Source organism: Odontomachus brunneus, unplaced genomic scaffold, assembly GCF_010583005.1.
Source record: "Odontomachus brunneus isolate Ranch 3 - 2012 unplaced genomic scaffold, Obru_v1 Obru_scaffold_020, whole genome shotgun sequence".
Classification (NCBI taxonomy): domain Eukaryota; kingdom Metazoa; phylum Arthropoda; class Insecta; order Hymenoptera; family Formicidae; genus Odontomachus; species Odontomachus brunneus.
This window is the reverse complement of record NW_022639470.1, coordinates 2,568,679-2,584,912: the sequence shown is the minus strand read 5'-3', so window position 1 is coordinate 2,584,912 and position 16,234 is coordinate 2,568,679. Positions and strand designations below refer to the sequence as shown.

The following is a 16,234-nucleotide window of genomic DNA, read 5'->3' as shown; positions in this document are numbered from 1 at the left end:
CGTGAAATTATCGCTTTTAACGGGTATTCACGCGCGTGCGGGAATATGTTACGGCTTTTATTATTCATCATGCTGTAAAATAAAATAGATCTAATAAGAGAGGAAAGGTTTTCCCAAGTTGAGCACTCTGCGCGTTGCATTCGAATTTCTTGGCAGTGCAGAATTTGTATGCGCTGCGCGGTCCCTATTTGCACAGAACGATGGCACGTATCGACCGGTCGTGCCAGTTGAAACTTTATTTTTTAGCGAATTCTTTACGTCAAACGATTTAAACGCGGAATCCGTTCGCACACGCACTCGTTGCGTCACGCGAGGAAAGCGAAACCAAGAAAAAATAATTGTCCCATTAATGCTGACTGATTACCGGCGGTAAACACATTCCACATATATTTCGTCTCGTTAAAACGTCGTCATTATGCGGCGCGATATTCCGAATCGACACGTCTCTAATCAATAGCGGCGTCGATAACGACGCAACATGTTCGATCGAAATGGCGCGGCAAATCTGATGAATAGATACATATCAAATTCATGGAGCACCGCGACGACGATAATCAGTTGATTTTAGTTGGGCTTGCGATTCACCGCGGTTACCGGCACGTGAATATAACTTGTATGAAAGCTAAGTGTATAGAGTATCGCGACCACGATTACGGTATTTTAACTGATGCGTCACGCAAGTGTTATTATTATAATCATCCAGGGTTGTGCGCCACGATCGATTCAGCGATGCGTTCGGAGACAAAACAACGGCGCGTTGCACTCTTTGATAAAAGTGTCCTGCGCAGACGGGACGTATGATATGACGTGGGCCGAATTAAACGATATCGGTACGAATCTATCTGCAAAAAACAGGTAGCTCGATTCGGGGAAAAAGCTTCGATAAAAAGATTTCCTTTTCGCTCGACGTTTCATTTTCTCACGGGACATATCACCTTTATCCAATTACTTCCCGCGATTGCCCTCTCCCTTCAATTGTTACGACTTCCGAGTTTCCTTGTCAGCCCGCGCGAGCCAAATGTATAGGGACTATATATTTTGTGGGTCGGGACGATAGATTATCGGGGAGCGATGTCGCGTAAAACGACATTTTTCTCCGGGCCCGCGTAAGATTAAACCTCGCCTGGCAGGGCGAGGCGTGTCAACTGTTGAAAATCCCTTTCGGAATGGAAAGTTCGGGGGCGGCGCACGAGGGGCGCGCGCCATTAAATGGAACGTCAGTGGATTTTCCTCCGCGGGGCATTGTTCCTTCTGTCGGGTGGAAAAGTCAATTTCCTAAAAACAATTCTGTCGACCACGGCCCAGGGAGTAATACGTACGAATCAAGCAACCAGCCAGCCGCTCGCGGAAAGCCCGGTGTGAACGAAATGAAATTACTACGGGCGCAGAAGCGAACGAATTCCTGTAACGGCGCGGCAGCGCGCCCGTGCACGTAGGGAGTGGGATTGGGAGGAGGGCAGGGCGGAGCCCGACGGTAAAGGGACTAAAGTGGAATAAGCTCCGACAGGTTCGAAAATTGAGGAGGGCCGAAATCCTTTGGTCGCTTATCAATCGTCGGGGTTTACGATGTACGCTCCCCTCTGGTCTCCTATCAAATTTATCCCAAAATGTTCGGGAGTTTTGCGAACGATTGCGAAATCGCGGGCGCTCGGATTCTCCGATAGCGACCGATGGCAATCGTTGATATTACTTTTGGAATATTTCGCCTGTACGTAAAACACGACGAGTAATCTCATGATCTGTTTCGCTCGCCGTGCTGTGCGCGTGCCGTCGTGTGCCTTTTCAATACAAATTTAAATATATTTTACACAAAATATACAAAATATATTGGAAACTTTTAACTATGGATCATTGCGGCCATTTTTGCGCACGTTTGCTTGATAAAATTTCGAGACTTTAATAATCCCTCGACTAAAAATGTCCTTCTCCATGGATTGACATTTAATGACAGAAAACTAATCAGGAAACTCAGTTTTTGTTACAGATTTGTCAGAGGCTGCAGTCGCACGAAGGGTGCGGCTCCCGGGATGGTGCAATCTAGGTGGACGCGAATGGCGCATCGGAGGATCTGGGCCGAGCAATGTCGGCTCAAAGGTAGATTTACAAACTCTTTTTATTCTCCAATGTTTAATTCTTTGCGATCAAAAACCGGGACATAGTTTTCGTATGATCCTCGCTGTTAATCCTCATGTCTAATCGATGAAATTGTACCTTTTGTTCCAGATGTGCGGCGTGAAACGTGGCCGAGTTTTTGATCTTTGCGAATCAGCGAGTCAGAAAAGTGAGTAGAGAGAATGATTTAAAATTCTTTATAAAATTGGAATTATGAAACTCTCGTCCAACATTACGATTTATTTGTAGATTTTTGTATATATGTGTTGTCCAACAAATTACACTACTCCGAGCAGTCAGGGAATTTTTTGTTTAAATATATTGTTTAACATGGCTATTTACACGGCTGAACAATTCGATATATATTTTTAAAGATATTTAGTTACAATATTTCTTCTTTTGAAAGAAATTTAAAACATTTCTTTTCCATCCTTAATTTTTTAAAATTTCTAATCAGCAGTGCGTCTATATTTATAGAAATGCTTTGGCATTTATTATACTTAATAAGAGATATAAAATTATTTGAGAGAACTATTTCATTAATGCATTTCTCTAATTGTTCACGCAGTGCAAATACGCGTAAATATTGCGCCATTATACGCGGGATTACTTTTTGGCGCGCGATAAATTTTGCACAATTGTCGTAAACATTAACTTTTTAAGTCGCTCAAATGTGACGGATATAATGTCATTAAAGTCGAAATCATCGCTAAATCCATATATATTTATCTGTTTCTCGCTTTCCTTAAAAATTACAATTTTTACGGACGCTTTGTTTCTCGACAAAGTCCGCGTGAACACTCTTTCGCTCTCTCTATCTCATCGGAAATGTTACAAGCCTCTATTCGCGACTTTTCACTTGCGACTCGTGAGTATTCTTTCGCGGTTATCGCGGACTTTTTAATCGCTTAATCGTTTTGAAGCACTTAAAGTCGTTTTCGAGCGTTAACTCGTCAAATCGTCAAGTGCCGTTCAAATGATCGCGCTAGCGAGGGCAATGCGGTGAAATGAGTGAAGAGCAATCGACGTGGAACGACGGCTGGAGGCTACGGAGGCCGGACGCCGCGGACGTTGGACGGATTGCGGAGCAACGCAATCGGGACACACAGCGGTCGGTTTCATCGGCAGATCTGGACGGCTGGACGTCGTTGGATGTCAACGCGAAATGGTGAGGGTACACGCTCACAAAACGTCAAATTACGTAGTGCATGTTCAGACGTAAATCGCATTGATTCCCGACGAGAAAAGGCCGCGCAGCTCGTGAATTTTGACAATTCGAGATTGCTCGAGATTCAGAGATTGACCCTTTGCGTTGGCATTTAATTGATGTGAGACACGCGCGTCTATTTAAGCTGACACTCAGAGGGAACAAAGGCATACGTTACATTATGTGTCTGGGACAGGCTTGACAATTTTGACTCGTAAACAATGAACAGTCTCTAGGAGACGTGATTCCAGCGCGAAGGGTTAATTGCGGGGGCTTGTTGGTTCTAGTGTACTAGAAATAAGGAATTTTTCGCGCTTTATATGTAATACGAACAAAGAGACACGGTTCCTACGTGTCTTAATTCCGTGCGAGTACAGCGAACGCGGCAAAAGCCACTTGAACTTACCAGAGTCGCGTCAGACTTGTAGTACTTATGTGAAAATGTAGTCGCGTCGTGCGACCAGGTAACTTTTGCAAAGTTCGTAAACGCGCAGTCAAATTTTTCTTATAACACATATAAACGAGATGTGTGCGTAATAACAGCTTATGAAGCTTCGTTCATGGATTTTCGGTAAGAGGCCTTTGAGAGGGATGAAGCGTCCGCGAGGCCTGAAAGTGCGCGAGGTCTAGGCCGCGGCGGAAATCCGGAGGGTTCTTGATGTAAAAACTCTTCAGCTAACTTCATGAGCCAGTGCTTGTGAGCTCGCGACACGAGTCCTCAGAAAGTTTCGAGGAAACGATTTACTTAGAGTACAACCAAAATGCGTTACCGTTGTGCGTGCAGTTTGTCGCTCGTCTACGAATGCGAATTTCGGCGCTGCGTCGCGACGGAATAGTTACTGAAAGTTACTTCTGTAAGATGCATACCGTTAACTTAACGAAATTTCTGCCCGCCATTGTTTACACACATCAGCTTGCATATGTTATTTTGCACGGGGATGATCCTAGAATTGTTTAATATTTATCGGTGTGGGATACTTGCTCGCGAATTAGATCGTTATAATTAAATAAATAAATTAAATTAATTTAATTTATATAACTTGTATAGTTATATAATTTGATTCGAGTCGATTTTCCATTTTAACAGCGAGCGCAATTTTATATCGCAATATGTAGATTAATTTGTGCAAAAGTAATATGCAGTGAAATAACAAAAATAATAATGCAACATTAAAAATTCATATCACGATGTATTCATTAAACGATAATGCCTCGTAACAATTACAGAAATTATATCTTGGCAAACGTATCGTTATGTTTTTGAGAAGAAGCAAATATAAAAGTTTGATACGCCGTAATAATTCTTGTAAGTTTGTAGGAGTAAACCACTCCGACAACTTATTTACGCGAGGGATAAGTTCAAATCGAAAAGCAGACATTTTCCATGTCTCGCAGTAATCCATTTATTTTCCGGCGCTCGAAACTAATCGGATATTCACAAGTAATCAGAAACTCAGTGGAGTTCGACATAAACCAATAAATTTCAGGCAGCCCAAAGACGCGTTCGCACACAACTCGAGAACAGAATTCTGGCGCGACGCAACACGAAAATTTCCTATAGCTTCACAACGCTTCGGCGTTGTATCCGTTCTTTGCTCGTGGTATCGCCCATTAAGCGTCGCTCAGCAGCTTTGAGTGGTGGAGTTTTGCGGATTTGCGGCGGCCTAGAAATGGCTTATCCTCAGATCTCCAAAATGGGATTTGGCGCGCTTCGGAAATTCTTCCCGGGATCTCTTACGGGACGTCTGTGACATTTAAGGAAAGATACGCTTCGGGAAAGCTTCATTAATGTTCCCTGCCCCAAACGTTTCAGGGATTTTCCTGAGAAACGAGACGTTTTAGCCTATTGCGAGAGAAAGAGTCACTTGCTCAGAGCGCAGCCAATTATCTGAATTAATAATCACGCGATTAGCTGCGTGACACTTTGATGATGTCAGTGATCAATCACCTCTGAGCTTTCGTGCAGATGCCGGCTGCGCGGGCGAGAGCGTCGGCACGCAGTGCCGGGGTGTATCTCCCTATCTAGCTGACGGGAGCTGGCTGTGTCTACTGTGCGCGAAGCCGAGCAACCGATAAGCGTCGCCTCCCAGGCTGTTAGTCGATCGGGGGCGCGTTTTCTCCGCTCTGTAGTTTACGTGGGAACAAGAAGGGTCGAATAATCGGGTATGCAAAGCTTTGATAACAGCCACTCTTAAGGCCACGTCGGGATACCAGCGCGCACGAATCTGCGCTGTCGTGCTCGCGCGACGCGAAATTACACGCACGCGGTATATATACGTCTCGGAAAATGGGCAATCGCGGACAAATGCGGAACCTGAACATCGGGTTCTGGGATGAAGACATGTGTGTCGATAAGGCAATTAAAACTCGAGAGCTTTCGGAGACGTTTCCGGAAAATGCAACGAGCTTGATCAATTGCAAGTGCATTGACACTTATTACTGAAATGTTTTACGCCGAAAATGAATGTCGCGGACAGAATTATGATTATATAAATTTATATAATTTATTTCATTTTTAGGGGTAAGTTAACTGTATCGGTAATTTAATAAATTCAACATTATTCTTCAAAGAGCATTTTAATTGAACGTACTCGCTCATGCCCGCGAGAAACGTGAACTTTAGGCCGAAATAATCGAGAAATTAAGCGAAAAAGCGAGCAAACCACAATTGGTTAAAAAATTTATATGAAATATTTTCATGAATTTGTATGCAAACTTTCATGTCAGAGATGTATTATGAAATAATTTTACGCGGAAAACCTTAAAAATAATTACCGGGAGGTCGAGAGGCGCCGTACAGGTCCGCGCAATGTGACGCGACAATTTCTCTTGGAGAAATTTTTGCGCGTTATAAACGACGGATACACCTATCTCACGATATGCGCTAGAAAATGAAATTAATTACACGCCGAGTAATCATAGCAATTTTTAAATATAAAGCCGACTACCCCCTCCCCCCCTCCCATTACATGCGCCAAAGACTTTCGTCGCGTTAATGGAATTTGACTAAGCGCGGACGCGAATTAATTAATATCTGGAGAGATCAAATTAATTCGCGACACACAATTGCGTCAAGTTATCCCCAATTCCGGCTGCGTTGTCTCAAGACGATCCGCGTATTTTGTGTGCGTACTTAAACGCAAAATACGTATGTCGCACGGTAACCTTTGGCTGCGAGCAAAATGGCGTTGCTCCTGCCCAAAGACGTTCAAATCCCTTTCTTCTTGCCTCGTTCGTCGTCGTATACGCGAGATTAGCGTCCCGGGACTCGGGTAATTCGCGAAGCTGCTGGATGGGAGTATAGAGGGAGGATGCGTGGCGAGCTCACAGAAGGATGTCGTGAGAGAGGGCGCGGGGCGACGGGAGCGAGAGGGTAGGACACTATGGGACAGAAGAGCCGAAGTTTCGCCGCGAGAACCGACGTTTCCTCTCGGGCAAGTTTCCCCAACGAGAGGCACCGAATCTTTCGTGCCACGTACCATCGGTGTATGTATGTGTGTGTGTGTGTGTGTGTGTGTGCGTGGAGAGACGAGAATGTAAGAAGAGAGAGACGAAGGGAGCGAGGGATGAGTGGGGGTACGTATGAAATCCACGTGAATTCCGCGGCAGGCCGTCGTTAAACTTCTGTGTACACGACGTAAGTTTTTTCGCGTAGGGCCAACTCTTCGCAGTAGAAAAGACAATCTCTCGTTACGACATTATACGACGTTATTTCGAACGGACGAATGCGTTGCTCAATTCGGCGATTGTGCACTACTCCCCCTCTCCCGCCCGTCCTAGTACAAGCCGCGGAGTCCGAACGCAAAATGAGTGATCGATTTGCACCGTGCATGTTACTCACCTGCCAAAGATATTTTATCTCAATTTTGACTCGTCTATCAATTCCATAATTTCGATAATTATATCCGAATTACACTTGAATGTCCATTGACGTATAATTCATTATCAAGACGGGCTGCCGGGTGAAATTTCCCGCAGTATTGCCAGCAACTTTTAAACCAATGGTTGCGAAATCGCGCACGCGTGCGATATCAATTCGGCGAGTTAATTTTCGATACTGTATATACGGCCTTACGCCGAATATCCTGGTCCCATTGGCGTGCGAATAAAGCTAGAAATTACTTTTTGTATACCCACAACATCGACGTACGACTCCGCACCGAAATTATAGCGGTTTCAATCTCCGCTATAAATGCGCAACACTTTTATTGCTTTTATTTGCCTACACCGATATACTTTATGTGTGAATGTACGCGCGCATGTACGCACGCACATATTGCTAGCCACATGCACACATTTACGTCAAATGCAAATATTTCATATTATTCTGCCGAACCGAAATATTTATTTTAGATATTAATTTTATACAGCACACACACACACATACACACACTAGTTTTATATTCTGTTGATTTTGCATGTCGCTATAATATGTGTATTCAGTTTAATGCACATAATACCGAGAGGTTACGCGACGTTTCGATGTACGCGCGCGAGCGGGATATGTACTAACGTGCACCAATTAATTTAAATATTATTTGTGACGTCTCCGGGAAGCGTAACAAGACACGAAGGGATATTCGAAGCTGCGCTGCCGATAACAATGCGGCAAGCTCTCCCGGGCGTTAAGCGTGAATCCAGAAATGCACTCGCGCGACGAGAGGCGACGTCACATCGAATCGGCAACGTCACGCAAGGTGAACGTCATTTTTATCATATCGCGTATTGTTACATTAATGCCACGTATGAATCGGATGTTCTATAAAGGGTGCGCATTGCGATGAAAAAACGAGCGTAACGGAAAATACCATTTTTGCGGTCGCTTTTATTTCCTGTAAACGCCACAGTCTTTTATAGAGTGCCGTGTGCTGCATGCGACCGGCGCTTATTAAATGTTATCGGGCAAATGTCATTGAAAATAAAATGAACGTCGCGCGCTTTCGACCGACCGGCGTACGCAGACCGCGCTGCTCTTTTTTTTTCTTTGTGTGCTCTCTTTTTTTGCAAAATAAATAAACGCGAGGCAAACTAAACTTTGGTAGCTTAACAATAGAGAAAGAAATTCAAAGGGAAGGAGGTTAAAGGGCGAAAAACACGAATAACATTTAACGAAAAATGTCGAGGGGCTAATACGCGGCGTGGTGGAGAAGTGATTACAATGTCGTCGGGGTTACTCGCGCACGCACGCGCGCGTGCACGCCCTTGATAAATGCCGCCGCGCGCTAAAATCGAAGTTTTTATACGGTTCCGTTAATCCGCGTTTCGCCGCGATTTATTAAATTCACGCTGGCAACCGGTCAAGCCGTGGGTGTACACGGGATTGGATATTCACGTTAATTTCGTTTCCACGCGCAAACGGTTTTTCTTTATTTTCACAATTTGCGAATGTGCGAATTGTACGTGCCAGTTCGACGGTCCCGGGGAAACGGGATTACCCCCGCATTGTGCGTCAAAATGTTTTATCGATAGCGACGATGAAATTTATCAGCGTGCGATGACTAATGGATCTGCGCCTCGTTTAGAACTGTACCCGGCGCGAAATACCTCGACCGACGAAGGGGTTACGGTGAGGAGAGGAGAAGGGACAGAGGGCACCGGAGGACGAGTAAGAGTAGGATGGAGAGAGGAGGATCGCTAAGAAATGGGGAACATTATAACTTACGACGCGACGTACATTGTGCCGTTAACAATGGATACCGTAATATCGCGCACTTCAGCTTCGTATTACGTGTGATATCTCGGTTTACCGCTGCATAGTTGATTACCTATCCCGGAATAACTCTGGTTTACCGCTGCATAGTTGATTGGCTATATCGAAATAACGCGCGTTTATCAGTCCGATGTATTAAAGCGGCACACATGCGCCGCACGTATGTCGTCACAGCACGTCCCCGGCGATGTCGTCCGTCGCGATGTCGCGATAAGAAGTTTTCCGGGGGCGCTTCCCCGTGCCGGCGAATTCACCAACGTTCCTCGTCGCCGTCGCGCGCGGTCCACGACAACACCTGCCAACCGTTTCTTCGAGTCATCCATCTACCTCGCACACCGGCGTCGCATATTAAATTTCCGTTGCCGTTGGAGCGCGAGAAAACCGCCAAAAGGTCCACGTTCATCCACATCGTGTTATATACCCGGGGCGCGCACACGCAAACATTCGATATTTCCTCGCGTATCAAAACACGCGTCTCCCACCAACGTAAAAATGAGATTTCTACCGAGTGTCTCGGCTTCCACACGTTACTTCTACCTCTCGCCCGTCGCGACCGCTTTGATGCCGACATTTTCCTCAAACGCTAAACCGCTACGCTGATCATTTTTACGAATTTTTAAATACGCTCCTTCTAAAAAAAATATATGCGCAATTTTCGTTTTATCGTTTGAAATGTGCAAGTACGCGGAAAGAAAATCCAAGATTAAAGCGAGTTTAATCTAAAAGGTAGAACAGCATGAAGGCAAAAAAAAAGAATTGAATTCCGTTCTTTGTAGCGACGCGATGTCAATGCTGTCTGTCTGAGAAGTATGGGGAAGAATGAATTTATTAAAACAATGACTCCCTCACAGTATGATACGTAATAAGCAATAACTGAGCCGTATATAAAGCCGCGGGATTTTTTTACGGGGTCAGGAGGTAGCGAAAAAAGCGCACAAGGAATATTGTATCATCATCAAGCAAGATATAAAACAGATAAAAAAGGGCACAATGGCGCTTATATGCTTGTCGTGTTCTCCCAAAGCGAGTTTGCACAATACGCAAAACCCACTGGATATTTTCCCGGCCGTTGAACGAACGGAAGTATCCAATCACCCGTATTTCGAGCGGAATCCATTGGAGAGCCAGATTCAAAACACCAGGATATAGATTATCGGCGCACGATACTTTTCGATTCCGCGGGGTACGAACGCGATCATAAAATTGGGGTTGCCAACGGGGACGCGCTAGTAGCTGCCGTTGCATCCGTGTGTAATCTATTGGCATACACTGTTGCAATTTCAAAGCTAGGTTCTAAAACTAGTGACTGTGGTACAGGATTAACGGAATATCTACCGCACAACAGCAACAAAATGGAACTTGTCGAAATTACAAAATGTGGTTTGTCATCGTGATGAAATCTCGCGGATTAAACTGCGTTAATGGACCGATTGTAAGTTCAGGGACGGCGACTAGTCCTCCCGGATTGACAGCACTAGAATTTGACACGACGTATGAAGAATCCACTATTTATTCTGACTAATTATTATAAGATTGAATTAGAGAAATTTTTATAATCATATAACTTATATACGTAAATAAAAATGAGAAATTAGGACGGCCCATAGTATTTCGTGCTATATGTTGCAATCATAAAAATATAAGGTGGTGAAAGAAAAAATACTATAAAACGAAATAATGAATAATTCTTAAAAAGAAGGTAAAAGGCAAATAAAGTAGCACGTAATTAGTCAATAGGTTAATAAAACTCAAAACTCTCAATTTACTTTAAAGAGAAATAATGGCTTACAAGCAGTAAACTTTTAACGCCTAAAAGTAAAAAGTTCCCCGTTTAGTTCGGATGCAGAACTTTATGTTTCTCGCAATCTGTTGACTCCAAACTTTAATATCGCTTACAAAAAGTTGAAATGAATAACAAGTAACGCATAACGATTCGATAATCCTCCCTTTTCCGAGCAGCAATTTTACCTCGCGGAAATATTTCATAACACGCATTGTCGTCGCGTTGGCTATCTTTGTTCCCAACGGAGCTCGTCCGAGCAACATCCGCGAATACGGGAATCATCGGGGTACCTCCGACCCAGCACGTACACGGGGCGACGAAAGTTGAAGCGCCGGCGGGTGTTTGCACCGGGCAAAGGATGGAAGAACGGGTCGGCCGGCCGGAAGGTAATGGGAGCGTAGGTTATACCCGTGGCCGCTCAATTAAATCTCGTCGACGTCGCGTGCAGGAAGCAGGCCGCGGCATGCACCGGAGGCTTCCTTACCGATTTCGAGTGGGTGGACCCTGCTCTCGAAATTTATTAGTCCGTGCGACCGACCGACTAATCCAGACCCGGATAGCCCGAGCGTGCGACTATTACCCGCAGCGTACGCTGCTTCATCGTAGACCGGTCGCCCGGGTCATCAAAAGGGCAGGGCAGGGCAGGTGTGCACTCGCGTGGCAGTTACGACGAAGCGGCAAAACGCAACTCGCGCTGCAATCGTCCCTCGCGAGGATCGTCTTGCACGACTCTTGAATTCCAATTTCGTCGATTCGTGTCGAGGGTTAGTTTAAAAACTTGGCCATGCGAGTTGCTGCTACTCGAACTATGTTACTCGAACCATGTTACTTGATCATAACCGATCCTTTAATGCGAAAGACGTCGTAAAGTCGCAATAGAAGACATAAAGACATAAAGACTTTATTGAATTGACTACTGACCGAACACGACCAAGTTACTTGAGCTCAAGTCAAGTTAGGAAAACGGGAGATTGTCGATCCGTCATGTGTGAGATTCGTTTCGGCTTGATAGCTTTGATACATTCACGTTGCAGAATACTCGATTTGAATGGTGGCATTCGGTTAGCTTTGATAAATTCGACAAGACGACGTGACGTGAGCATGCTCGCTCGAGACGCATTCCGATCTGAAATACCAAGCGCTAAACCGTAGCTCAAGAAAATGTCGAGGTATCAAACAAAACATGCGAGTCTCCTTGTCTCATTACAACATTACATTTGAATGGTTTGCTTGATTCGGCCGGATGTGCAATGCCACACGTTGTCGCGCGAAGATTCTTGTTGAATGGCCGACGAGTCGGCTCCGAAAGGGGAATTTATAGGACACGGGGGCCCGCGAGCAGCGGTTTATGGTACGCTACGGAGCAAGCGGAAATAAAATTTATATTCACCTCTTTCGGGTACTGGCTCACGTATACCCGCGCCAAGCTGCAGCTCGCTTACTGCCGAGTATATGCCGGGGATCTGCGCGGTGCACCGTAGATTCAGTTGGCCGTTTGCGTAATGGAACGGCTGCAGGGCGAGACTGATTTCGCTCAGTTGCACCCCATCCTCGTCCTTCGTTTGGTGGTGCCTCGTGTTCGACTCCACCTGCGACAAATCAAGCGTGAGCTCGTCGCCGAACGTCGAGCGCGAAAAAGTGCATCGCGAAGGGTGAGAGATCGGCGGCAAGGCGGGACTCCGAGAAGAGAGCCGGCGAGATGTAAATCTACTCTCAACGAGATCCATTCATCCGGAATCGGAGGGTGAACTCTTGCTCGTCCTGTCCACCCGCCCCCGCCCTTTCGTCATCCCACGCCCTTCGACGCCGTCGTCCTGCGCCAAGTACAAAGACGAGGGTTTCCAGTTCAATGGAAAGTCGGAGGATTCGCTCGCTCGGCGCCGTGTTCTTCCGATTAATGTCTCTACCCTTCCCCAGTTTTTTCCCTTCCTGCGTGAAATCGGTTCTCTCTCGGCGAGTCGCCGCGACGAGCGAGCGAGCGAGCCCGTCGAAAGTATTGGCCGGAATGACCGAGTTCCGGCTTCCTTAATGGATCATTATCGTCCCCGGGAACGTGATGGCGTCGAAAGTGAGTTATTCGGACGAATCGCACGGTGGAGTGAATTGTAAGTGAATCGCGAGAAGTTTACCTAAACTTTCGACGACGTAGGCGACGACAGATCGATAGAGCCATTCTACTTGCTCGTACGTATTGTCTCCGGCGACGCGTTGGAATCCCGCGAGACGTATAATTTTCGCGCGGAGCGGTGAACGCGACATCGCCGGGTGAACTTACAAAAAGGAATTTTTCGACTTCCGATGCGGCAATATCACGAGCATCGTGAAGATCGCGCGTTCAGTCGCGGAGGAGCCTTGCTCCCGAAACACTCCGGCGATAAAAGTTAAGCAAGATGCATGTACTCGCCATAAATATGAAATTTACCGAGCGCGCACGCATATACACGTTTACTTTCCGTTCAAACGTCAGTTAAAGCCTAATAATCTTGCTTAATAGTTTCTTAAGTGATAATAATCTCAGTAATAACATAATTCCTGGTTCGCAGTGTTATATGCGCACCTGATGCCGGCGTGCTTCGAGAAGATAGTTGTTACGAAGTTTAACTACACTCACCGTCGAACTGATGGTAAATTACATCGAACATATTCCTTATATATAGGTTAAGACGCGCTATGCGCTACGAATGCATTTTTTTTCTCGAGCGCTAAACAAGTTGTAACGTTGCTGAAACAATCACGATAAAATAGGCGGAATTTTATACGGCAAGTCTGTATTATTGATACACCCTCTATAGGAACCGCGAATACTTACAAGCGCGAGAGGGTGCTCTAAAAGATAATCACGAAGGAAGCGCGTCACGCGAAATCTTGCAGGATAATCGCCTCGAGTAGCAATCAGTACTACAGTGAAATTTGATCTTAGAGGGTGATTGTAGCCAGTTGAACGAAGCCAAGTAGAATTAATGAAAGAATCTAGTGGCGAAGCCACTGCTGTGTTGTACGAAATGTCACAATGACGACATCGATTCTGTAAGTCATTCTCTCTAAAAGTGAATTAGTAAATAGTCACTGATATCAGTTATGAGTATAGCACTGAGCACTTTCAGTGCTATACTTATAACTGCAATCAATGTATATTCACTGTTTTCAGTGATGTTTGATTGATTCATTTTAAGAGAGTAAGTTCCCTCGCGCTAGGGATTGTTTTCGAAAAGAATTCGGAGTTCAAGGACGAGCTATTTGCAAAGACGAAAAGTTTCACTTGGTTCTGTTATATTATTCAAATATTCCTTTTTGTTAAGTGTACGTACATACATACATACATGTTACGTATAAATTACGTTTCGCGAAAAGTCGGTTCGGAATAATAGTTGAATAGAAAATAGAATAATTGAAGGAGATAACAAAAAGTCTTTGAAAATGTACACAACTTAATGGCGTTTCCGTGAATTTCAACGCTGTTTGTTCCCGGAAACGCGATCAACTATCTCGATACGCGGATAAAACTCGGCTCGCGGGAATTACACGATAAAACGCCACGCGAATGAATGAGTCGACGCGAGAGTAGGGAAGAGTATATCCGCAAGATAATTGATACGTCAAGATGTTCGCGCCACTTCGAGCAAACAATATCGGCCGAGTTGTGCGCGCGTCACGGGAGCACTTGCTGACTTTACGTTTTCTCAGCGGAGGAATTATGCAATTCGCGCGATCTGGCGTGATATACGGCGGCACGCGCAAAAAAGCATCTCGACCAATGATTAATGACCGAGTAGCATTGATGCTGATCCCCACGCGCCATGGTAAGTGCACCCGGTCGAATATAAATTCCGCTTTTTAAACAGCTACCGGCGCGAAATTCAATCTCGGAGGGAAGTGAGCGAAAGTGATTACAGCGGTTGAATACAGATTATGAGAAGGCGGCCGCCTACGTCATATTTAAGCGCCCCGGATTTTCTTTGTGAGCGTCTAAAGGGAAGGCTATATCGTTCCTCTTTCTCTCTCTCCCGTCGGCACACTTTCGTGTCCCGCGCGATGGAAAATTAATAAAGAAAAAAAAAGAAAACGCTTCAGTTTACCTAACGGATCGTGAAATTTTCTATTATGAGATTAAATGTGCTGGTAGGTACGTCCTATTGAGGAAAAGAACCGTTCTAATATTACTTGGCGCGCTATAAAGAAAGCTTTGACGCGGTCGCAATTTGCACATTTTTGCAAAGTCACATTTCGTGCGCTCGTGCGCGACGTCGGATCTCGATAAGAGGTTTCCGGCCGGAATTCTGCACGAGCTTGCAAAACGCCAAAACCGGACGATATCGTTGACTTTGTTCCTCGACCGAGAATGCATGACTCGACGAATAAAAGGTAAGTTTTGCGGGATCTCTCGCAAAACTTTCTTTTCGAGTCTTTAATTGCCTACTCTCGTCAAAAGTTTCGAGGATGCACTCTCAGGTGCATCCTTACGCTTTAAGAGGACTCGAATCTTTATTGGTCAAGATTTTATTGCCACCTTCCGTTCAGAAGTTTCCAATCTTTAATGCTAAATGTCTCTCGCGCATTAAATGGTACGTTGAAGTATTATTAAAGTATTGGAACGCTGTTTGGAGAATTACGTAGAGATTTCATTCTTGATACAACAATTGCTGGGAGCGATATTACCTGGAATTCTATTAGAACGCTTCAATTTTCAATCGCGCGTACGGATCTGTTCGCGAATATTTCTATACAGAGTTTATCAGGGAGATGAGGCAAAAAGGAATTGCCAATCAAGGAAAAAATTTACAATCCGATTGACATCTGTCACAATTGTAATAACTGTCGAAGAGACATTTTGATTTCCCGTTCACGGAATAAAAAGATATCGAAAAGGAACGTTGAGAAGCGTGAGTATACGAGTAGTTAGCTCCCTCGCACACATCAAGAATGCCGTGGTAGAAACGCTAACGATGTTTGCCTCGCATGCTCAACCGCATTCTCTGGAATTTCCGCGTTCCCACAAAGCCTACATAGGTTAAGATAGATATAACTGACGCCACGTGTAATCTAAGTTAAGTAATCAAGCGAGAAATTTGAGACCGACTTAAAGCGGATGCATTTAAAATACTGCTGATACAATTATACAGACAATTGCACTATTATATAGTGGTCGTTTAGCGCGAAACGTACACGGTACGGTATCATATCTTCCTCACTTTAAAGAAACGAGAAGACTTTTAAAAGTACTTAATCTAAACTTTAGCTACTACGTCGTGATGCTTTTTCAAGATCCTGCAAAGAACGAAATGTAAAATCTCACCGTCCTGCGAAACAAAACGCGAGAATAACTGATTCCTCAACAATCCTCGAATTACCGTGTCACCCGATATATATATATATATATATATATATATATATATATATATATATATACACACACGTTGAGATT

General features: G+C 44.7%; 1 protein-coding gene and 1 long non-coding RNA gene across 3 annotated transcripts in view; one reads left to right on the top strand and one right to left on the bottom strand.

Annotated features, from left to right (window-relative positions):
- LOC116842042 overlaps positions 1 to 2,532 on the top strand; it is a 39,120-nt gene extending 36,588 nt beyond the window's left edge. The window contains exons 3-4 of the long non-coding RNA XR_004377663.1: positions 1,973 to 2,094; positions 2,224 to 2,532. This is a non-coding gene — a long non-coding RNA (uncharacterized LOC116842042). The remainder of the gene's footprint in view (positions 1 to 1,972; positions 2,095 to 2,223) is intronic.
- The window catches only part of LOC116842039 (platelet endothelial cell adhesion molecule-like), a 217,415-nt gene that overhangs the window by 17,653 nt on the left and 183,528 nt on the right, over positions 1 to 16,234 (bottom strand). For both annotated transcript variants that reach the window (XR_004377659.1, XM_032810682.1), the window contains exon 5: positions 12,203 to 12,401. Coding sequence is in view for 1 of the 2 variants with exons in the window: in XM_032810682.1 (XP_032666573.1) it covers positions 12,203 to 12,401 (199 nt within the window). In the remaining variant the exon portion in view is untranslated. The remainder of the gene's footprint in view (positions 1 to 12,202; positions 12,402 to 16,234) is intronic.